Raw genomic sequence first — 24352 nt, forward strand, 5'->3', positions numbered from 1 at the left:
CACGCACAATGAAACTCCCCCCGCCCGGCCGGGCCGAAGAGTACCCGGATGGAGGCCGCGGCCGACCTGGAGGCGCAGCGCAGGCGCGCTGTGGCTCACCTGAAGCTGAGACCTCCCCGCGAGAGGTTGGCGGCGGCGGGCGGGGTGGGCGGGGGGTGCAGGGTTGGTCTGCGGCCTGCGAAGCCCGCCCAGGAAGGACGGGCTGTGCACGCCTGGTGCCGCGAGGGGCTGGGCTCTTGGTTCTACAGGGAGCGGCGTCGAGAGCCATGAGGTGCCCTGGGGCGGTGCGGGATGCGGCGGAGCTGGGCTTGGCCTGGCGGGAGGCGTTGGGTTGCGGGCCTGCGCTAAGGTGGGGAGGTGCCGCTGGCTCCCGGGCTGGGACCGGCCCCTAGAAGCACCGCTCTAACCGCGAGTGTTTGGGCTTGCGGTTCGCTGGTTTCTTTTGAGAGTTCTGGTTGAAGACTATGCAGCTGCGGGGTTGTTCAGTAAAAATTACCAGATAATCAGCGTGCGGTGTTTGCATGTGCGTGTGCGTTAGATTTAAGTGCGAACACCGTGAGATTGCTCTGTGGAGCTCGGGGTACAGGTGCGGGGGCTCCTGGAGCGGGATCCTGCTGCCGGCTTCCTCTTCGCCGTGGGATGTGAAAAGTTTGCAGGCTCTTGCAGCGAAGCGTTCATTGAGCTCGTGTCAGGTTAATTCTTTGCTATAACCGCAAAATGTGTATGGGTGTCTGTGCGTTTCCATTAAGTTGGGTTGTACGTTCTTGCTTGCTCTGGCCACTGACTTCGCAGGTTTTAGTAAATATGCTTAAATAATTGATGCTGGGTTTCTCTCTTTTACTCAGGTGAAATAGTAGCTCCTTTAATCAGTAGCACTAGTGGTTTTTGAAGATCAGAGGAAGAACAACCTAGGGAGAATCAGATCTATTGGCATAACAGTTTTTTACTGGAAGTGTTATAGAAGTACAATACTAATGTTTTAAGTTGTTAACAAATAAAGTATTTTTTGTTATAATTTATTCTGCATTTGGAATAGGTAATGAAACTAATTCACTTTCTGTAGGGAGCATTTGAAGTTACTTTGTCGATATTAGATGTCACAGCTGCTATTAAATCTAGGAAAGAGACAAATCTGTGAATTTAAGTATGTCTAAATCCGTTTAAGTTGCGACAGTCCTTGCCTTGCCTGTTCATTCAGAATTTGCATATTGATAAAAATAAAGGGTTATTTTACTTAATAAATTTTGGTTAAGCAATCTTTTGTGCAAATAAAGCCCTGAATCTTAAAAGATTTGTAACACTGCCCTTTTCTTTCTTTTCAAAATGCATTTGAAGTATTTAAATAATACTTTGCTTAGATAGTTATCAGTTAACAAAGACTAATATTCATGTACTTAAAAGTTAAGAACACACAAAGGTATAAGAGAAAATAAGTTTGGACTGATAATTGCATCTATGTTTTAAATATATAATGCTGCTGTTGCACTTGGTACCAAGATTTTATAAAAAGAACAATCGTAAATGAATTATATGCTATCTGCTGCAGTAACGTTTGTATTAACATCATATACGCTAGATTTGACTTTTGAGGTGAGTAAATCAGCTCTGTAGCTTAAATTTAGACCATAGAAAAAGGGTTTTGTGATTGTATAACACTTCAACAATGCATGAAAAAGTCTTAAATCTGTTTCATTTACATATTATATTGAATTCATCAGTGCAGCACAGTCTCAATCAGGACAGTCAGTGTTACTGTGGTAAACTGTCGGACAAACACACACAAAACCCTTGGGTTAGGCTCTAGTATTGGTGAGGACAAGTTTAATGTGTCCACTTTCTGGAAAGAAGAGGGGTAAGAAATACAGTGCTGTTCTTTTATGGGGTTTGCTTTACTTACCTGAACCTTACTGCTTGCTGGTTGATGTAATGCAGATGTTACAGCTGTACACTTAACACACCTCCCAAATAAGAAAACAGGCAACAGAGCCAAAAGTGACCTTAAAATGTGTTCTTGGTCATCCTCTTGCCTCAAGGCAGGATTATTAGAATAACCTTGACTGATACTTACCTAAAGTGATCTTAAAGCCTTAAATACAGATTCGCTCATTTCTCAGGCAGCCTAGTCTAGTCCTTAACTATCCTTTTTTGAATGTTTAGGTTAAATCCCTTTTGCTGCAGTTTAACCTACTTGTTCAAAGTGAATATGAAGGACAGGCTGAAAAAGTTGAGGCTGTTCAGCCTGGAAAAGAGAAGCTGCATGGAGACCTCATAGCAGCTTTCCAGTATCTGAAGGGGGCCTGCAAGGAGGCTGAAGGGGACTCTTCATCAAGGACTGTACTGACAGGATAAGGGGTAATGGGTTTAAATTTAAACATGGGAAGTTTAGATTGGATATAAGGAAGAAATTCTTTATTGTGAGGGTGGTGAGGCACTGGAATGGGTTGCCCAGAGGAGTTGTGAATGCTCCATCCCTGGTGGTGTTCAGGGCCAGATTGGACGAAGCCTTGGGTGACATGGTTTAGTGGGAGGTGTCCTTGCCCATGGCAGGCGGGTTGGAACTAAATGATCTTAAGGTCCTTTCCAACCCTAACTGTTCTATGATTCTATTCTATTACAGTGTTCCCTTTATTTTTGCAGCGTCTTTTTGCATAAACTAAGGTTATTACTGTATTTTTGCTCAGGCTATTTTATTTTTATTAAAAGCATGGATTATTTCCTATTTTATGTCAGAACTCTGAAACAAGATGACCTTTTGTTCTTGCACCCCTCTAGCTCCTGTCCAGTCTTTCCACAGGTTCTCAAAGTTATTTTGGTGACCACACTTCTGATTATGTATCTCAGTAGTGTGTATGCCTTTTTCAACCTTACAAACTTGTTGACATACTCTGCTTGTGATGTGCTCTACATATTGGTTTCTTTCCAGTAAGTTTATTACAGTGTCTCTTTTCTGGGCAATTGATTATTTCTTGTTAAGTGCAGAACTTTGAACTAGCACTTACAGAATTTTCTCCTCCCACCTCACCCTCCGCAGTGATTTCAGATTCTTGTCTTGAGTTCTGCATATTGTAGTACTGGTCAGCTGTGGTTTTATGAGCATATCCTCATAAAGTGAAGATTTTCAGTTTATTCATGTCTGTAGAACCAGAATTAAGTTGTTTTGATAGATTTTCAGGCACAAACGATGTTAGTTGTTCGTCACTTTGTTATTTTCCAGGTATGTACAAATACTTTGAATTTGTTCAGGAATTTTAATCAAGTTTGTTGGTTTCTGTTTGATTTTATGGTTGCCTTTTAGGTTTTTTTAAGAAAAATACTGTCTTTGTCCTTTTGTAGTCTCTTATTGAAAAAGTTGTAGTTGTTTCAAAAAGCTTGTTTTATGCCATTAGTTTCTGGAATTTGTGGTAAAGTTTGATTAGGAAATGGTAAGAGACTTCTGAAGAAGAAAAATGTTTGGCTCAGATACTTACATTTAAATTACAACAAAGACAAGGAGTCCACGATTGTGCTTGTGTAAATTCTTTTTTGTCCCTTATATGTGAGACTCTTGCAAGTCATGAATGTCCTTGGATTTTGAATCTAATTTAAGGCTCTGTCATTTTTTTCTGTGCATAGAAAATGATCCTGGATTCAACAGTGCTGACCAGCCTATTGTCAGCCTCACAGTAAAATGCAATGAAGGACCAAACACTAGCTGTTTCATCTTTTTTTTTATGGCATAATGCAGTTGGTATACTCTGTGCAGTTTTAACATGGTTGGGATCTGTAAAAGTGCAGTGACAGTCAATGTTTTTAAAACATAGTTCTTACCTTTTTTCTTGTGAGGAAGCCTCCTGGCTGGAGCCTTAAGCTACCACTGAATAGCCTGTCCCGGTTTTCTCCTCTTTTGCACAGCCACGCATTTGTCCATATCCCTTATGAGCGATGTTGGTTTAAGGAAAGGGGAGGGCTTGAGGGTGCTGGAAGATCATCTCCAAATAAAGTACCTACAGTTTAACAGGATCCTGTCTCATCTGAGACGTATCTTTTTATCAGCGAAGTTGTATTCTGTTCTCTGTTTAACATACTGGTGGTTTAAAAACTCGTGTTTTCAATGTGTGCTTTCCTTTCAACTTTAGGCTTTTGTTTGTTTGCTTCAGAAATCCAAGTTTCAAGTACAGTATTTTGGATTCTACTTTGGGTGCTGACTACATCAAAGCTAGTTATTACAGCAATAAATGATACAATGACTCAGTTCCTTTTGGATCTAACCAAACCCTTCTTTAAAAGAGTGTGAGGTTAGGTTGATGCTAGGTTAACTGAAAACAATAGGAAGAGTCCTTTTTGCTTTTAAAGGCACTGAGTTTTGTCCCAGTTCTCATGTTACCTTGTCTGGTTACTACAGTTCCAAACTTTGGTTTTAGTAATTCCTGGTATCAATCTGACTGTATTCAAACCTCTTGCCAAGCTTATGTGTAAAAATTATTAGCTGTTATGTTTGCTGCACTGTTTCTCTGCTTTGAAGACAAAGCAAAAATGAATAATGTAATTTGAGACATTTTTCATACCTGACAGACAATAGATAAATTTTAAGATTAAAAATCACTGATAATTTAATTTGCATTACTTCTATAAAAAACCAACCTTTTGCACTCCAAATATGTAGTTTTCTTTTTGATGTATTATTGATACACTGTATGATGATCAGTCAGGAGAAGAGAGAAGAAGGTTACAGAAGTGAGTTTCTGATCTCTGAGTAGCTCTTCCTGTAATTCTTCTACAGAACAGCAAGCAGAAGAACATGGATCTACTTGTAAATCAAACATGAATATTTTCCTTTATTTTACTACTGAAAATACATGTACATGCTAGGAATTGGCTATTGAATTTCTTGGTGTAAAATCAGATCATTAAATGCAGGATGTTTTTGTTTGTTTTAAATGTAATTGCCCTAAAATTAGCTAATGATTCATTGTTTAAATGCAGAAATATCTTTGGCCCCATTATTGTACAAGCACTGAAAGAATATAAAGGAATTTCTCATGTGATCTTTCTATTAACAGATTGATGGCATACTTGTCTTTTGATAAGAAAAAGACCTATTAAAAATATTGTCAACAAACTTGTTAGTTCTAAGCAATTACATATACCACATCTTTATAATTATATGACAGTTTAAATACTTGAAATATCTCACTTAGAACATCTAACTGCTCGAGACCTTAGCAGGGATTTGCATAATTTCTGAAAGTAACATGTTACGAAAATGCTGTTCCTAACCTTTCACATCTCTATGAGGCTTTACAATAAGAAATTAAATTACCAGTGACTAGTGGGTCATTTCTGTATCTATGTTTTGCTGTAATGTAGGGTATTTTGTTCTTCCATGTATGTTTAAAATACACAGTTACCTGAGGGGTGGGTGTTATTTTCCAGAGCTTTTGAAAGCTCTTCGATCAGTCGCATTAGAAAATCTTCTGTGTTTACCATCATAAAACATATAGCACAGACAGCTATCAAGTTTTATTTTCAACTCTGCACATGCGTTAGTCTTTTCTTGTTTCCTACAAGCAATTTTTTGTTATACAAATCATGCAGCATTTTTAATCTCTTCCCTATTTCTCTAGATTTCACCGGTAAAATCTTCATCTGGATTGATTGGAGCTGTGGCAATTTATGTCATCTGAATATCAATCCCATTTTTGTGATGTTTGTGTTATCCTCGCAACATACTACCATGAGAAGCTTTACAGTTGATTAGTATTAGTAACTGTAAATTGACTTAACACATTTAGATAAATGCTTAAGTATGGTCTATTTTAAATCTACACAACTACAGATCATGTAAATGTCAAGGATGAGCTGTTTCACTTGGACTAATACTCTGGCTGCAAGTGATTTTGTGCTACTCCAGCAGCAGTATTTGTGACAGTAGATAGATAGTCCTGTGTATAGGCAGATTTGTCAGTGCATGCTGTTCCTACTGTCCTGGACTCTACCAGGCTTGGAGTTAAAAGAGCTCTGATCAAAGACACGTCTTTATGAAAGTGTGCAGCTTTCATCTTGGCCTTGTGCCCAGTGGGACTGTGTTCCAGAAGCTGGTGTGTGCATCTGGAAAAAGCTGTCCCTCACTTTCATTCATGAATGAGCAGACTGATACAGCAGTTCTGCATAGAACTGTGTCCAATTATGAAGCCAAGCTGCTGAAGGTACCTCAGATAGGGGTTTGCTTTGTTTTTTGTCTTTTTGCCAAAAATGTAAAGTGCAGCCTCCTGGTGGCTGGCATATTTTGATCTGAGATAAGATCAAAGCATATCTTAGGTAAGATAGCTTCTTCTCTGTCTTTAGTTCTGCCAGGCCCTGGGGTGTGTGTATAAGTGGTTTTGGTTTGCTCTAGTTAGAAGTTGAAGAGTTCAGTATGAATTGATGACACCATAACCTGACAGCTATTCTGAAATTTGCATTAGTGATCTAAATGAATGAAGTAAACCTTTTAGTTTTCTGTAGCTAAGAAGTGTGAAAAGGAGAATTGGTTTTGTCCAAGGAATCCATAAAATACTTTCAAGACAGCTGTTTGTCTCTGTGAGATCCTAAAGTAATGGCAGCAGTAACTTTAATAGCTGTATCAAAGGACATACATAGAAGTTAAACATTTAAATAAACTATTTCAAAGTACTTGTGAATAATTCTGGGCTTTGAAGTTAATTTCTCTTATCACTTTTCTTTAAAAATTATGTTAATACCCAGTCAATAATTGACAAACTAATTTCTATCAAGTGTTAATTAAAGGGTGAGCTGGCCCACAGTGTACTAGATTACTGTCGACTGGTAGCCCATAGTGGATTTAGGGAATCATAACTAATAAATATCCTAGGAATTCTGCCTTTAATTTACCCAAGGAGGAAAGGTCTATCATATGATACACAGTTAAAGCATTTGCAGATTGTGGCCACTCTGACTGGCACTGTGAGAAAATTAAGTATTTATACTTACCCTGCATTGCTTTTTAATTTGTGAACAGAAATTTCTAGCCACTCTTTAGCCCCTTGTGTTTTGTTTTTGAGATGATCTCTGTATGTCTTTTTAATAGATGAGCACAGAGTGATTATATTTTCTCTGCCAAGAATAACCTTTCTGTCATCTTTGGCACTGAATGATTATTAAGAGAGTCGGTAAATACATAACTAGTTCATATGTGTTTGTTTGTTTTTTTTTTTTTGATTAGTATTAGCCTCTGATCAGCTTACAGAAAATGCTCGTGTCTCATTTCTTAAGGTAATCCAGCCAGATTTCATTTGCTTCCTTGCATATATGCTATGTGCCCTTGAGTGTCCTGTTAAGATCTTCTCTGGATACATATCCTGTTAAGATCTTCTCTGTCCTGTCATCTTCTCTGGATACATATAAAAAAAGTTGCATAAAGCAGTTTTAAGACTACATCACAAATTATTTTATATTTTATTATATTTTTTATTTTTAATTTTTGATAATTTTACTTTTATATTTTATATATCATATATAGCTATTTTATATTTATATGCATTTTTAATATTTAAAATAAATATTTATTTATTTTAATTTAATAAATTATATTAAAATAGCATTGAAAGCTCTCCCCCAAAATATATTTAGACTAAAATACTGTACAGACATGTTTGCTTATTAATGCCTACATCATGATGTTGGCTGTTGATCATTTTCTTAATTACAGAATTTATTGAAGTTCTCATCCTGCTGCCTTCTACCTGACAAATACCGAATATATCCCAAAACTTTTAGTCAGTGTTTAAGTGCACATTCTTTATATTTCATTCTACTTTTTTTAACCTTGCTCCAATTAGTCTGGTCTTCAGGGTCATTCAGTTCTTCCTATGTATTGTCTTACTTCCTCCTCCCCTCCCCTCCCCCCCCCAGACAGCAGATTTTAATTATTCCAACTTTGGCTCCAGTCATTAACCAAAAATACTAAAATTCCTTACACAGTCAAGCAATTAGTGACCTCTGTTGAATGTGATAGGACCTTCTTCCAACTGTTGCCATCTCCTTTTGAGCATTATACTGATCCTCATTCTTCCCTTTCAGTTTGTTTTTCATGTGTGGCCCAATGTCATTGGCTGGATGTGGGGTACTGTATTTCTGTGATCCTACAAATAAACAACCAAAACCAAACAAACAAAAGACACCCTATGTAGAAAAGGTAACAAGTTAATGATGGATGACCTCTATTTTTTTTCTTTATTGAGAACTGAAATGTATTATTATTTTGGTTCTGGAACCACAGGAAATCACCTGTGATTTTTTTTGCCTTCGTTATGTGTGGCTCTCACTTTTTTCTGTGCTCTCATATTATACATAAAGCTGAAAAACTTTTTTATTTTTGTATAATTTATGTGGTCTAGCATATTTTGCACTTTGTTTCTGCTTTGAGATTCAGCTATTCCTTTGCTTAGCAATCTTTTCTCCTGCCCCTTAGAAGTGTGTCCTTTTAAAGGTGTTTCTGTTTGAAGTAGGCATTTGTTGAAACAGTCTTTCCTTAAACCTTTTTTTTTTACCTTGTTTGAGAAATAATTTCTGTTATTTCATCCACTTTTGCTTTAAGGAAATTCCATTCAGAAACTCATTCAATTAATAGTCTCAAAATGCATTTTTTCCCCAATGAACGCTTCTTTCATAATGATGCATGAAGGTTAGTTGGCTCCTCCAAAACAAGAACGCTTGTGTACTGCTGACTGTGGTGGCAGTGCAGTCTGAGCAAGATATTTACTGGAAGATCAGACTGCACTTTCTGTTCCGAAATCTTGGGTTTATGTATCTGTTTGTCACTGACAGTGTACAGCCCTTTTCTGTGCGGTGTTTTAAGCTGGTACTATTCTGAATGTGTACGCTAACATTGATGAAAAGTCTTCTCTGGCACAAAGATAGCATGGCCTTCGGCAGGCTTGAGCAGTTACAAAGTTAATAAAGACTGAGAGACTCCACAAAGCTGTGATGCTTACTGTGCTGTTAGGGAGGTGTGGGACTTGGTTGATGTGCAGAAGGAACATCTATCTGCTGGAGAAGTTCCGTACAAGATTTACTCACATTGGTAGTGTGGCAGAGTAGGCAGGCTCACCTGTTCCTAATCAGAAAGTACATTACTGCAGTAAATGCAAATTAAATCTCTGTTTCTAAAGACAGTAAATGAGGGTTGTCTGCACTTCCTAGCCGCTGCTCCTGTTGTTGGCTGCGGGGAAGGCAGTACGGTGCAGTACTGCAGTCCCTGGAGCAGCAGACCTGGCGGTGTCCAAGGACGCGCAGTGATGTGACAAAGCGCGGCAGTGCCGCGGGGCGGCATGGTGGGTGTAGCCCAGCAGCGTCAGGCACCGAGGAACGAGGTGAAGACACACCTCGAGATCTAAAGGGGAGGCGCACCAGCAGCCGTTGTGCCCCGCGGCCGGGCAGCGCTGCGAACGCCGGTTCCGTGCCGGGCTCGTACCGGTCACCTGGAGCTCGGGGGAGCCTCGCGCTGTAGTACTGCTGCTGCCCGGCAGGGAGCGCCGGGAGCGGGGCCTATCAGAAGGAGGGGCGTGAGCCGGCGCGGCTGCGCTTTGCGGACTGCTGTAAAGCAGCGCCGAGCGTCGCGCTGCGCTGGGGAGGGAGCGGCGGCAGTTGCGGGGGCTGCGCAACAACAAAACGCCGCCCGCCGCGCGGCGTGTCAACAGGCCCGGCGGCTGCGGACCGGCCGAGCGGAGCGAGCTGCCTGAGCCAGCGTTGCTGGTTCATGTGACTGGCCGCCGGGGCCGCTTCCCACACTCCGGCCCTGAGCAGGGCGCCGGCGGTACCCGCCGTTTCCCCCTCGGCCTTATCGTTTCAGGTACGGCGGGCGGCGGGGCCGGGGTGCTGCCCGCGTCCTGTGGGGCGTTATCCCGTGTCGGTTGGGCTGGCCGGTAGCGGGCGTTGGGCTCCCTGCCCTCCCGCGGAACCGGCCGGAGGGGCGCGGGGCAGCTCGGCGAGAGGCGCTTCGTGGGGGGTGTTCCTGTGTGTTTGAGTGCCTCGCTGGCGCACAAAGCAGCGTCCTCACTGCGGGAAGCGCAGCACTCCTCGGGGGCTGGCTCCTTGAGAATTGGTCACAAATTCTCCCTTACGGAAATGAGTTTTATTCGTGTGTGTAATAGTGGATTTTAGAACGTCATTTGTGGTGTTTGCGAAGTTGGCATCCTGTTTTTTACCCCATATTGAAAAAAATAAAATCATTTTCGGGTTTCTTTGCCTCATAAACAAGGAAGCAGCGTTCATTCAGAAATGTAGGCCAGGATCCTCGGGGGGACCCGGGTTTGTAACTCACTGCAGTGGGCAGGTGTTAAGGGTCCGTGTACTTCTTTTAAGTGTCTTTGCCGGTGATTAGAGCTGAGCACACATTTGTGGAATTTTTGCGTTGAGTAAGCTCTTCTATGGCTTGAAGTGGTTTTGTGGAATCAGAAGGCCTGATTGCATTAGCTGATTAAATGATACCCTTAATTCCTGGTACTCGAGTAATTCTCCCAAAGAAAATATAACCCAGGAGGTAAGATTGTGCCACAGTAGCTTGACTTTGCTTGATTTTAATGCAGTTAGTTCAGAAACAAATATCTGACAAAATTAATAAAAGAATTGACTGCTTGGCATAGAGACCTAGGTAGCATTTATTATGGTGGAATATCTGTATTGTAAGCTAATAGAGGAAAATGAGGTTTTTCAGGTGGTGAAATAAAAGCCTTACATTGGCTTTTTTGTAACCAGTAGAAAACTCTGAAGATAAATTAATTCTGGATATTTAGTAGAAACATTTTTTAGGAAAACCAGTATTTAAAGAACTGGAATATTTTTTCACTCTTAAAAATTGAAGCTTTTTATATTTCAGATACCTGTAGTCTTTCCATCGAAGTAGTTCTCCACCAATTTAAAAGCTTTTAGTCATCTTTTTGTTGGCTAGAGGGACTGCCTAAGGTAGTCCCCAACCAAAAAGCCCAGATTATCACCAATTCAAATTTGTATTCTTGCTGATGTGCAAGCCTTGGTAGGGAAAGATAGGATCTTGGTTCACTGGATGGACTTCTGGTCACCTGTCTCGTGTTCTCATCCACAGTATAAAAAGGCCTATTGAATTCATAAGACAGAAGAGGCTGTGAGCATATTTAGCATGTCACTCTAGTCAAATGAAAGTGTGTAAGACACCAAACTTCCTGTTTTAATACTCTTGATGTCTTGTGTGTTTAAAAGTCTGTTTGTTTTGACGATTGAAGCCCTGGCAGCTACCGCTGTGGTTATGTCTAGTATTGGGAGCTTGGGGGTGAGCAACAGCTCTTAGTATTCATGCATATTTCACATGTCTTTTCACAACGTGGATGGGAACATTCTGACCTTTCAGAAATGTGTCCTTTATGAAGCAGCGGCTTTTATTAAAGTGTATTAAGAGTGTATCTTAACATAGCTGTGACTTCTATTTTATCTTTAAATTAATGACTTTGTAGGCCTGTGTAACCAGATCAGTTGTAACACTCTTGTCTTTCAGTGCAGGTGGCCATGTTACAATTAGCTGACAACAGTTACTGCCTTTTTTCCCCCAAATGAAGAATCTTTCATTTCAGTTGTTCATATTTCCTCTAATGGTGAGGATAGTCTTTTGAAAAGACACAGATAATAGTGCCCCCCTCCCTAGCTGATGAGCTATGGAGGCTTAGATGTCAGGCAGCTTAATAAATGGAGAAAATATGGCTCTGGGGGACAGGATGAGGAACGGGTTTAGTTCACGTGTAAACAATGGAGGTAGTACAGAGATGAATTTACCATAAGCAGATGTTGTATAAAGATTTCCAAACAGGTTTAACCGTGTACAACCTCCTTTAAGTCAGCTTTATCACCAGATCCATAGCGCTTTAGCTGTTTGCATGTCAGTGAGGTTGAGATTTAGAAGTGTGCATATTGAGTCATGTCATATAGGACACAAGTACAGCATAGGAATAGGATGCTTATTCCCATTCATAGTCCCTTAAGTTTTGTCAGTGTGACAGCAATCAGTTGCTTCTAATTTCTACAGTGCTCTTAAACAGAAAATTTATCTGCAGCCAGAGGGTTACAGGAGTGAACTTCCTTCAGGCTTAAGTTTAGATTAGTGTTCTTTTTTGTTGGCTGATGTCAGGCCTCACAGAGACCCCTAATGGAACAGAGGGGAAGGAAGAAAGAAAGGAAAACATTTCTTTCACTAATCCAGAAATTTTGCTTACAAGATTATTTTGCTGTTTTATATACTTTATACTATTTGGACAGTAACTACTGTGAATTAAAGTGATGTCTTCCTTATTAAACTTCCTTACCAAGTGAAGGTTGGCTCACAACTTTATTAGAAAGAGACTTTGATATATTTTTTGCCAATAAAGTGCTATCCTGATACTTGGCTGCTGTCGGGTAAAATGTTTGCTTTTACCCACTGCTGCTTGGCTCTACTGAGTGAAGTGTGAGGAAGTCCTGCTTCATTGTCCTTCCCTCTTAAACTGATAGATCTACTCAGTTTAGTATCTGCAGAATCCCCTACTTCCCACAGCTTTCCTGAAGAACAGCATAAAACTGTCCTTATGGTTAATTTCATAATTCTCACTTGCAAAGCTTTTGTTAGCAGTTGTGTCAAAGATCCTGTCTTATTTTGCTCCTCAAAGATTATCTAGAAGTGCTTGCAAAGTGACACTGCATTAAGAACAGTTACATGTACCTCAAAGGTCAAAACTGCCAGGGGGACTAAGAAATAATTTTAAACTTATTTTTGGTGGCTGTGTGGCTCAGAACTTCCTTAGCTGACTCTGGAAGCAGAGTTCCTAGTTAAGATCTTAAGCGCCAATATAAAAAGAAGTGTATTTTGTAACTTTTTTCATAAAGCTACAACTCCTTATTCCCAAGTTCATTGCAGTCATGTTTGTCTTCGAGTTCACTGAAGACAAAACGTTCCTAATTGCCAAATCGTAATGCTTATGTCTTAAAATCATGATTTGCGTAGCGGTAATATAGTTAACTGAGTTTAAGCGTAGGACAGAGCAGAGAAATGTCTACACTGAAGAATGTGCTTGTGAGCACCACATTTGTCAAATCCACTTGCTTGCATCCATTGTGCAAAGCCAAACAGATTCCCTGCCCAGGTGGGTATGTGCATGCTAATGCTTCATTGATGATTGATGCTTGGATTTCTGTGGGTGCCTTATGGACTTGGGCTGATTCATAGTGTGTTGTGGGAGAGCTAAATTGCTCATAGGCCTCTGTGCTGAGTTCTCTTGGCCTGCCAACTCATGTAGCTGAGGTGCTTCCAGCTGTGCATTCTGTCTATTCCATCTGGAGCCAGGCCATAGATCCACTCATAGGGAAGAGCTCTTCTGTTTGTAGCTGTCCTGTGCTGGATTCTGTTAAAGATGTGAGAGCCAGGCAGTTTCTGTAGTCTCTCCGTAAGAACAGAGTGGTGGTAAATCTCTGACATGAGGTAGCACAGCATTATAGAGGCATTCTGTAGCTATTCTGTAGGTGGCCTCACATTTCTGTTTCAAGGTAATTTTACCCGTCTGAATTGACTTATGCATGAGGAAACATATCTTGAAGGACTTGGGGATTTTTTTTATTTTTTTTTTATTTTTTTTTTTTTTTTTTAGAGCTAAAATTAAGGAGGCTTTGCTGATCCAAGAGGATGGATACTGTTTGTTATGATACTTTCCAGTATAGTCACTGTGGTCTGATTTATCTTTGAGATCGCTTTACAAAGGTTAGTAAGAGTAGTGCTGAACTTGGAATAATGTTGTTTCACTTAAGAATAGACTTTTCAAGTCAGTGAGGATTCCTAGAATTAGCTGTAGGGAGTGAGTGAGGCTGTTTGCATTGCTGTGGCTGATGTAATGGTAGCACCCCTCTGTGAAGCACAGACAAAGTTTTCTGTCTGGGCTGATGTCAAGGAGTGTCTTTGGGAGATCATAGGCAGGAACCTGTCTCCAGAACGTCATCGTGCAGTTAGTAACTAATACTATGCATGTAATTCTGAAATACTGTACTTTTCTGTAGGACAGAAGACAAGTATTCTGCTTGGAATTCTTGGGTAATTTTGTCATTCAAAAATTTGGAGTGTGTCATCACTGTAGCTGCATTAAAGCAAACAGGAAATTCAGAGTGGTTTGCAATGGTGTTTCTCATTGTTCTGTGAATAAAGGTGTGTTTGATGCTACATAATATCAAAGCAGACATAATAGAGTTCTGGATTACATTCGGATTGTTGCTGTTTTATAAAAATTTATAGATCTTTAACTGTCAACTGCTTAATTTCTGGTGAAGATTAAAATACACATATATAGTATGCTAAAATTTAGTAGCTAAACAGGCTTTAAAAAAAAGCACTGTTTGTCTCATAATGTGGTAAAAACAAAGAACAACAAAAAATGAAGAACAATGCAGTAGGGTTTCAAAGTCTGCACTTGTTTTGCTGGTAAGTGGAATTGAATTTGGATATCTGTGTACTTGCTACTTACTCTGCATTGTACCGGTTGCCTCTGCTTGATAGAAATTAAATGAGTAGGGCATGACTGCCCATTTAGACTAACAAGGGGGTTTCTTTTTGTGAACTGTTCTGCCAGTTCTTTATTTTTAATGGAAAAAGAGCATGATAGGGCTGAGATTTGATCTTCATGGGATTGTGTCGGGGGTGCAGCTTCTCAAATGGCTCTAAGTTCTCTGTCAACCTCCATTGCATCAGGGTCATGCATGAATTAGTCTTGTTTGGCACTCTGCCCTTGAGAAAGGGAAGTAGTAGTACTTAGGTTATCGCACTTTTACTGAAGGTCTTGTACTAATATATAAGCTTTTTTCCATTATCCTGTTTCTTGGTGTCTTACCTGATGAAACAGCCTTGCTGAAAGAAAAAAAATGTGTCTTTTTAATGAGAGTAAGGAAATGAGTGTTCCAAAATACAGCTTGTGCAGTACTTCCATTCATTGGTCCATTCTTCGAGCTCTTGATAGCTGTGTTTGCCAGCTTAAAAGAAAAGGTACTGTGGTAGGAATAGAATACACAACATAAAATTTCTTTGCACAACCCAATAGTGAGATTTTCTCATGAAGATAACAGTATTAGTTTGTTAGAGTAAAAATAACATTAAAAGAAAAATCTGATAAAGGCCACATATTAGGGAAGGGAATTAATTTTAAAAGTTAATCATGAGTTCAGTGAACATATGCAAAGAAAGTAAAACTTAAGACTGAATAAAGGAAGTACAGATGCATCTGATAGAAGCTTCCGAGACAGTCTTAAATACTCTCTTGCCTGATAGCGTTTTGTATGTGGGCAGTTGGGTTGGGTATGTAAGTGGTCTATACACAGAATTCTTATGCAAGTAGAACTGCAGTGTTCTCTCTGAGGTTATAACGATAGTGCGTTCCAGAAGCTCTTGGTAGTCTTGAGAGCTGTTATGTTGGGAAGCAGTTTTGTCTATGCTGGCTTCTAGGCTCAGCCCTACCAGATACCAGAAATGCCTATAAGTAAGTTTATGGTCTGAGTGGTGGAGGGTGCATCAAACAAAGGGAGGTTACTGTGTTCGTAATGAGAGAGAAGCAGGAAAACAAAGATGGGGAAAATGAAGAAATAGACTGCTTTGTAAATGAAGCCTTTTTGTTCACTGCTTTTTATCAAGCTGGCTAGAAGTCTGGTTATTTGCTGAATAAACTGCTTGGATAGCTGTGTTTAGGTGTGTGTTTTGCACCAACAAGACAAAGACCAGTAATTTGGGGTTATGTAAGAAGCATGTTTTTGAGAGGCGTCTTCTGCAAAGTGTTTGGCTGGTCATGTGTCAAATCACTGTGTACGTACTGTAGCCAGTCTTGAGAGAATTGATCATGGTGCTTTCTGACGCCTAAAAAGGAGGTTGTTTCTTGGTGGTGAAGGTAGTTGACCATATTTTAAAATGTAACTGAAAATACATTTTTGAGGTAATATATATACTAGATTACATGTATTCATCAACCAAGTTTACAGCAAATGGTTCATGGTGTAGTGAACCATTTCACTTACAGAGTTTCAATGCTATCTTACTTTTTGATTGCTAATAATGGATTTCATTCTTAATGACAAAATACTTTGCTCATTCTTGTAACTCATGTACTTTTGTATGTGATCATAAACTTGTCTACTGTAAAGATCTCAAACTTTGAGATAGTTTTTACGTAGGAATTTCAAAGGCTTCCACTGTTTGCAGAAATTTTATTGCACTGCTGTATGTCTTGGCATGATTAATATAAAAGGTATTTAATTTGTGACATGAATGAATAAAAGTCATGCATACTTCATGATTCTGAACAGTTACACACTTTAGAGGGGCAGTTAGAATATCTGTCTATAGTTTTCAGATAGCTGTCTTACCAGGTCTTCATTGAGACTTATTGGCTTAAAAGAAGATACTACCCAATTTTTCCTTTTGAAGTCCTTATTCTGTGGGTTAATAGGCAAAATGTTTTGAGTACAAAGGAGGAATACTAATGCTTATGGAGCTTTCTGCATCTTGCTGCTTTTTGGAAAATTTGAGCGCTACTTTTTATTAGGGACACTACATAGGAACTTCTAAATGTTTAACAGCAGATGATTTAATTCTAATGAATCTTAGTTATTTGCACAATATTTTTGTAGTCCCTCTTAAAGTTTGTCTTCTGTATAAAAGCATTGGACTTGTATGTAGTGTGGGTATGTCTTATGCCTAACCACTGAAAATACTTACAATGGGTTGGAATCTAGTTAAGTGTAAGCTCACCTTCCAGGTCCTGCCTGTTTTGGTCAGATCTTTTGTTCAGAGCTTTGTCGTATCATTTCCAAATAGTGAAGAAATGAATTATTTGCCATTGTTGATTGGTACCCTTCACTTCAAAAAATGTACTCGCGTGTAAGTTGTGTGATTTGTAATTGGAAGCCAGCAGCTCTCTGGTGAGTTAGCAGTTCTTCAGGCTCTGTATTGGTTAACAAAACTGAAGAGTTCCTGATTACTCAGTTCAGTTACTGCAGACTTTGGCATGGTTGAAAAAATGCAGATACACAAAACGTTTGAATCAGAGATAACTGGCTATTATATCTAGGCTGCTTGTTGGAATAAAACTAAGCTAGTAAATAGTGTTTCAAGTGCACTAGTTTTCACTGTGGTAGTTCAGGTGTTTTGTCATCTTACAGTAGTCTGATGTTTCTCAAAACGTTAAACTTTTTTGCCTTTTTTTTTTTTTGCTGTAACTTAAATAACTGTATTTTAGTGCAGCTGCCTCTGTGCTGAAGTAAACAGCATTTATATAAAGATAAATCCCATTCAGCATGCAGGATTTACATACTGAAGGACATTTCCGCACCTGAGTTTAACAATAAAAGAGTGTGTGTGTGTGTGAGCACTCCAGTGGATAGAACCGAGTCCTTTGTCAATGAGCCCCTGATTGTGCTCACTTCATGAGAAAATGGTCAGATTTTTCTTACTTTAAAAAACTTCAGAATTAAATAAAATAGGCCCCTTAATTTATCATGTTAAAAAGATAGGAAACTGTCCCCAGCCCGCAACCAAGCCGAAAGATTTTCTAAAATTTGAGATGAAATATGGTGTTACTGCCGGAGGGGCTGGCTTGCTTTTGGACTGTGGAATAGATTGACTACATTGAGTGTTGCATTTCTGTAGAACACTGGTGTGTAAATAGCAGAACAAAAATACTGCCTTAAGGTGACCTTGTGAGGATGAGGAAAAGGCCATGTACTTCTTGTTCCCCGTGTGCTTATGACACACAAAGAACAAGCAGTGCTTGTTAGAAATTGTATAAAATGGAAGTCTCAAATTTAATTTTACCAGAGAAAGATGGTGTGTGTATCTGAGGCTATGTACATGCCCAGAGAGGAGCACAGGAGAGGTGGTATTTTCCTCCGGAGCTGTCAGGAACAGAGAAGGATAGATAGAATTTCACAGCTTTAGAGGAGGATTCTTCGTTTACCATGTAGATGTCTTACACTCTTGAGTTTAATCCAAGTTTTTTTCCAATTTTGCAACTGCTTTTATGCAGTCCTAGAGAAGTGGGTATTCTTATATAGTACGTTCCACTAAAACCGACTGCAATGAAATATATATATTGTCCAGAATGCCAATCTTCTGTTTAACACTTGAAAAGAAGAAATATTTCCTACTTTGAAGTGAAAGAACCTGTTCTGTTGTTGGACTAATTTGACAAAAGGAGGTTTAGTCCAACATGCATGTGGTTAGCTTTTGACTTACTGATGTAAAACATCTGCTGTAATTCCAGTAGGAACCAGCACTACTTTCTTAGTTACCACAGGGTATAGGCTTCACATTTAACAGTAATTGTTACAAATGTTTTGTAGGATTTCTAGTGACAACATCCAGAGGGATCTTTTCAGCAGAGGTTCTAGGATCCACAAGATTCTTGTACCTCCAGAAAGATCCAGTGAATTTATGCTTCTTTAGATGTTAGTATTGCAGCATATATGCCTTTTGCTAAATTTTAGTTCCTGATTGCATCGCTTGAAAAACTGGATTAGTTGATTATGGCTGAGAAGAGAGGACGCTGTGTGAGAGAATGCATCAGTTTATACCTGTTACAAAGTGAGGTAAGTCATTCTTCAAGGTCTGTTAGGCACCACTAGCTCACAGCTGCTCCTAGAAACACCAGTTTGTGAAACAATGTAAGAAATGCTGATTTGACTCTGTTGAGTATTCTCAATCTTGTATTGATTAATTCTATGATAAAATAAAGAACTTGAAATATTAGCACCAGATAGAATAGTATGTTAGCATTTTGAAGAGTTTAGATGTACAGGCAGATTATGAACCTGAGTAGGCAATGCTACTTAACCTGCCATAGATCTTGCTGTTACTACCTTAGACTTTTTTGTGGCTGCATGCATATTCCAGCTGTGTTGCATAAGGATCCTCATTTCCACATTAGGTGTACTTAGGTATATTTTTCTTGAGCAGCCTTCTGGTAGTTCTGCACAACCTGCTGTAAACCAGGTGTAGCTGTTTGAATGCTTGCATGATGAATTGGATTGGTGTCTGATCTCGTTGGGAAACTGACCTTTCAGATGGGTCAGTTCTACATTCTGGTTCAGTGCATAAACATCTCTTTTAGAACAGCATAGGAGGTGTTCCTTCAAACAAGTCATGAGGGAGGGAGGAAGGAAAGAGGGAACACGTGACTGCTTAAGTAGTACAGGTGTCAAAAGTGTGCTATAACCTTATTCATCTGAGGCACAAAAAAAGTGATATTAGTTACATCAGTGGTTTATCACTGTGGGAACCAAATTCTTTTGTTGCTTCCTTTGGGGACTTTAAACAGAAGGCAGAGATGCCAGATGAAGCAGATTGAAGGTGAATATCTTACAGAGCTTACTGTTGCCTGTGTGTCTCGATAGTCTGCCATTACAAAAGTTTTTCTTTGAAACAATCTTTGAGGCTAATGCTGCATTGTTGTATGTTGACAGCCTAGTATTTTGACAGGGAGGGGAGCTTGCCTGGTACCAACTATTAAGGGAACACGTGATATGCTCAGTTTCTGTTGTAGGATAGAGTTAAGATTACATGGACTGAAAATAGCTCTGTACATGCCACTACTCTTGTGTGATGTTTTTTTAAAGAAAATCTAGGTAATAGATTTCTATTACTTTACCTCAAAAATAACAGGGTTCAAAATCTCTCCTGTTCTGTTCCTTTTTGTGTCAGAAAAGAACCATGAATTCTAAGTAACTGATTTTTATAGCTCAGTTGTCACCATACTGTACCATGTGTTGTGTTCCAGGTGTTTACTGTCAATATATATGCAGCAATAGAGGGAAATGTGGGCCTTATTTAAGCATGCAGTTTAGTTCATGGTTGTTTAGATGAAAGTTATGTAACTTCTGTAAGTGGCAGCCTGTAAAATAGACATCATCCATATGTTTTGCAGGCAGGATACATTTTTTCTGGGAAAATTATGATGTTTTCACTGGCTATAAGAACTTACCTTCAATGCAAGTTATGAGAGTTCTGTTTTACTTCAAAATTACATCGTCAAGCAGTATTCTTAGTATTATGAAATATTCATACTTCAGTTACTGCTGTTTTGCTTTTCCCAGCAATGGGCTGGTCTTAGCAGTGAATGACTTTTAGTTCAGTTTTTCTATCAAAATCTGATGCTTGTTTTCTTGATGCATATCTGTTTTTATTTCTAGGCCTTTCTTTAAACTTTCGATGTCTAAATGGACTCCTGAATGTAACATACTTTATACTCTAAAAGCGGATATGAAGAGTGAAGTTCCTTCTGATGCACCAAAGAGACAGGAGAGTCTGAAGGGGATCCTCTTGAACCCTGAGCCTACTGGGGCAGCCAAAAGCTTCCCTGCAGAAGTTGAGATGATTGCCAGTAAAGTAGGAAATGAGTTCTCTCACTTATGTGGCAATTCTCAAAAGCAAAAGGACATGAATGGCAACCGTACAGACCAAGACAAAAGTGTTGTGGTGCGAAAAAAACGCAAGAGCCAGCAGGCTGGTCCTTCATATACTCAAAATTGTCCTGAGAAGGAAAACCAGGAAATCATAGGATTAAGACAACATCTAGAAACACAAAGTGAGGACAATGATTCTTCTTTTAGTGACTGTATCTCTTCACCTTCATCTAGCCTACATTTTGGAGACTCTGACACAGTAACATCTGATGAAGAAAAAGGTGCTCCTGTGAGACACCCTCAGGCAGTGTTGAATAGTACGAGAACTCACAGTGCAAGGTCACAAAAGTGGCCTCGGACTGAGGCAGACTCTGTACCTGAGCTATTAATGAAAAGGCCATGTTTCCACAGCAATTCCTTAAGAAGACTTCCATATAGGAAGAGATTTGTGAAAACAAGTTCGTCGCAGAGGACACAGAACCAAAAAGAACGAATTTTAATGCAGAGGAAAAAGCGGGAAGTGTTAGCTCGAAGAAAGTACGCTTTACTGCCCAGCTCTAGCAGTTCCAGTGAAAATGACATTACTAGTGATTCTTCTTCCAGTTCATCTACTGAAGGGGAGGAAGACTTATTTGTGTCGCCTGGTGAAAACCACCAGAACAATACAGCTGTTCCTTCAGGTAAAGCTCAATTCCTGAGGTATTTTCGATTAATGAGCATTCCTCATGTACAATATGCTTTGTTTGTAAGTGCTTTAGACCAGTTGTGCTTGTGTGTTTACAGAAGTTCTACTACAAATAGACTTACTGCAAGTAATCTGAACATAAATTCTTGATGGGAAAAGAATATTTAGAACTTCCAGTAAAATTACACCAAAGCTAGAATCTTTAATAGGTAAAGTTAATGATTTCTCAACCCTGTACTGGAAGGTTGCTGAACCTGATTAGGTGTGTGCTGTGCAGTTGTTCCTTTTTTCTTTTTTTTTTTTCTTTTTTTTTTTTTTAGCTGTTGAGTTGTATTAAAAATCTTAGCTGCAATAGCTTTGTTAACTGACTGTGGGGATAACAATTCTCTGGTTTCAGAATGTAGAAATACCTGCTAAAACCTAATTAACTGCACTTGACAAATTGCGGGGAGGTGGGAGGAATTGGTCATTGTGGTAAGAGCCTGAAATAGGATTCAGTTGAAGGTAGTAGCTTTAGTATTGTTGTAGAAAATTCTAAGCTCTGAAGTTGTGAAAAGTATTGAATATATACCAAATGTTTTACCTCGATAAACTCGATGCAATAATCCTGCAGTTGACTTACACAGATGTTTGTTTAGTATGTCTTGACACAATATATGAGGGCATACTTGAATGTTTGGAGTGGGTTTTGGGGTTTTATTAGGTGGGGTGGGGGTGTTTGGGTTTTTTGATTGGATGTTGTTGGGGGGGGGGGTGTTTGGCTGTTGGTTTGGGTTTGTTGGGGTCTTTTTCCCCATCTACCAATTTGCTTGGACCTTTATAATCTTAAAATTTGCCAAGTAAAAGGTGGTCCCAAGACTGGGACCCACAGTATTGACAGTGTTGTGGCTTCTGTTTATAATTTCAGCTTTTTAGAGAGCAGATACATAGAACACAGCATAGTGTTAACCTGCACAACCATAGTTTTTGCCTAATGACAAATGTCTTTTAGAAACTGTATCTCAGACTGTGCTGATTGTTCAACTAAGAAAACATACAAGGACAGGGCTCTTTTTTTGTTTAGGGATGGTTGTTATTGCTGTTGTTAAAGTAAACAAACCAAACACACACACAGGCTGCATAAAAAATTCTGAAACGGAAGAGTTATTGTGCAGCCTTAATGATCTTTGTGCATATTTGTGAGGAGAGAAATGTATTTTTTTTTTTAAGCCTAAAAAGTTACACTTGGAACTCATATTCAAGCATATTGAAGGTATGACTTGTAAATAATTAAGGTGTGGGGGTATGCACGCATTCATATTAAAAGACAATGTGGGAAACTACATTTATGTTCCCAAGTTAATAGTTTATTCTCATTTTTGGAGAGGATGGAGTTTCACGTAACTGTGAGATGATGCAGAACCATTAACAGGTCTCCACACAGAGCACCATGCGATGATGGCACTGGTACATATAGATGAGAAAATGTAGGTTATGGCTTCTTAGGTGACCATCTATTTCTAACCGCGATAAATGTATTTAAAGAGAGAATTGTCAAATTCTTTAGTTTATTTGACCTATTAAAAACTACTACTTGTTCTAACACAAATTCAGTTGATACAATTTCTGTGCTTTTATTTCCCTTGGCATATTTCTGTTAGTGAGGCCTTTTTCCATAGACATTTCAAAAGATTCTTTTTGGAGAGAGATCTCTGTAAAAAATTTGTGTAATAATCAGTAAATATTCAAGCTGTTCAGGGAACTTCTGCTAATTCAGTGCTATTTTGATAGCAGGAAGAGTGGAACTTGCACTTTGTTTCATGCAGTTGTGGGAAAAAGTGCATTGTCCAATGACTTAAATTATTAGTGCTACAGCAGTTATTTTAGATTAAAACACTGACATCAGTTGTAACTGCAATAAGGTATGTCTTAAAGAATGTGTATTATGCTGTCTGTACTTCAGGACTAACACTTGCAGTGAGCTGAGAAGTAATTTTGGCTTAGAGTATGAGAATGCTATATTATTTCTTTTTCCAGTAGAAATATTATTGATGGGAAGGTTTTGAGCATTTTATTTACATTGCAGATAAAATGGGAAGTTGAGCAGACTTCCTGTATAAGAGTGTTCTATTTTTAGTAAAAATGAAAGTGTGATTAACGCTTTCTGTAGCCTTCTGCTGTTATATAAGGCATTTCTAGTTACTGAGTTAATTGGGACAGAAATGGGGCCAGCTGGAAAAATAGCTATGCAACTTATCTGTATAGTGAGCAAGCAGGGTGGTGCTTCTATAGCAGGAAAGGGTTGTATTGCTAGTAATGCTACACTAGCCTGGTAATGTTAGGGAAGAATTTTTTGCTGTAGATTGGCATGTGAAGGTTACATATGCATCTGCTGAAGCCCCAGAATATACTGAAGAACAAAGAGCTTCTGCTAAGTAAATAAGGCCAGCAGCGTGTATGTAAAGGTACTAGAGGACAGACTAAAGAAAGGAGGAAAATAATCAGAAAAGAAAATGCAAGAAGATATGGTAATAACTGATTATTTTTTTTTTAATAAGCAGGCATCAAAGAGATGTGATTAGTCTTGTACCTATTTAACAGCAGCTTATATTAAGGATGTGTCACAAAATATTTCTTTGCATGTTGAGGATTACCTGAACCTACAGGGCATTTAAAGAATTAGTGTATTCTGTGCTGGATGTTTCTGATTACTGCAAGAAATGACAGTAACAGATCTTTCTAACTGAGTAAGTGTTTAGTAGGTTAGTTCTTGTAGTTATTAACTTGGCAATTTTTGGAAAATTAGATACGTGGATGGGCATTTTTGTTTGGTGATTTTTTTTGTTTCATGGGGGGGTTGTGGTTTGGTATAGGGTTTGGGGTTTTTTTTTGTGGTTTGCTTTTATTTTCGTGGTGGGGTTTTTTTGTGTTTTTTGTTTGTTTGTTTGTTTGTTTGTTTTGTTGTGGGTTTGGTGTTGCATTTTTTCTTTTCCCCAACAAATCCTTTTAGAAAACCTTTACCAAAAAAACCCCAAACAACCTATATAGGGGTTTTTTCTTCTTTTCTATCAGGAAAGGTCTAACTCTGCTTTGGGTGTGGGAGTGTTGAGCAAGTACAAAACCCAGACACCTGGGAATTAGATTGTTTTACCAGCTGTTTGCCATAACAGGCAGTTGTTGTCATTAAATCTGGGATAACCAGATGAACCTCATTGAGGAGAAGAAGGAGAGTTGAGGGCATGAGGACAGTGTAAGAACAATCGTGTAGTTTAACAATTCAGTTACAGT

At 39.1% G+C, this 24352-nt stretch overlaps 2 protein-coding genes across 10 annotated transcripts in view; both read left to right on the forward strand.

Moving 5' to 3' along the window:
- Window positions 1-24352, forward strand: part of LIPC (lipase C, hepatic type) — a 241920-nt gene that overhangs the window by 166280 nt on the left and 51288 nt on the right. The gene's annotated exons all lie outside the window — the stretch shown is intronic.
- Window positions 15-24352, forward strand: part of RNF111 (ring finger protein 111) — a 55105-nt gene continuing 30767 nt past the window's right edge. For 3 of the 9 annotated variants that reach the window (XR_009724597.1, XM_061347509.1, XM_061347513.1), the window contains exons 1-2: window positions 15-125; window positions 20188-21080. Coding sequence is in view for 8 of the 9 variants with exons in the window: in XM_061347509.1 (XP_061203493.1) it covers window positions 49-125; window positions 20188-21080 (970 nt within the window). In the remaining variant the exon portion in view is untranslated. Of the gene's footprint in view, window positions 126-9556; window positions 9830-9912; window positions 10120-13639; window positions 13733-20187; window positions 21081-24352 lie in introns of those variants that run through there. The other 6 variants (XM_061347507.1, XM_061347506.1, XM_061347508.1 and 3 more) reach the window with 4 other exon arrangements.

This window comes from Neopsephotus bourkii, unplaced genomic scaffold (genome assembly GCF_033783945.1).
Source record: "Neopsephotus bourkii isolate Nb327-2 ecotype Australia unplaced genomic scaffold, CSIRO-AGI_Nbou_v1 NB_318, whole genome shotgun sequence".
Taxonomy (NCBI): Eukaryota; Metazoa; Chordata; class Aves; order Psittaciformes; family Psittacidae; genus Neopsephotus; species Neopsephotus bourkii.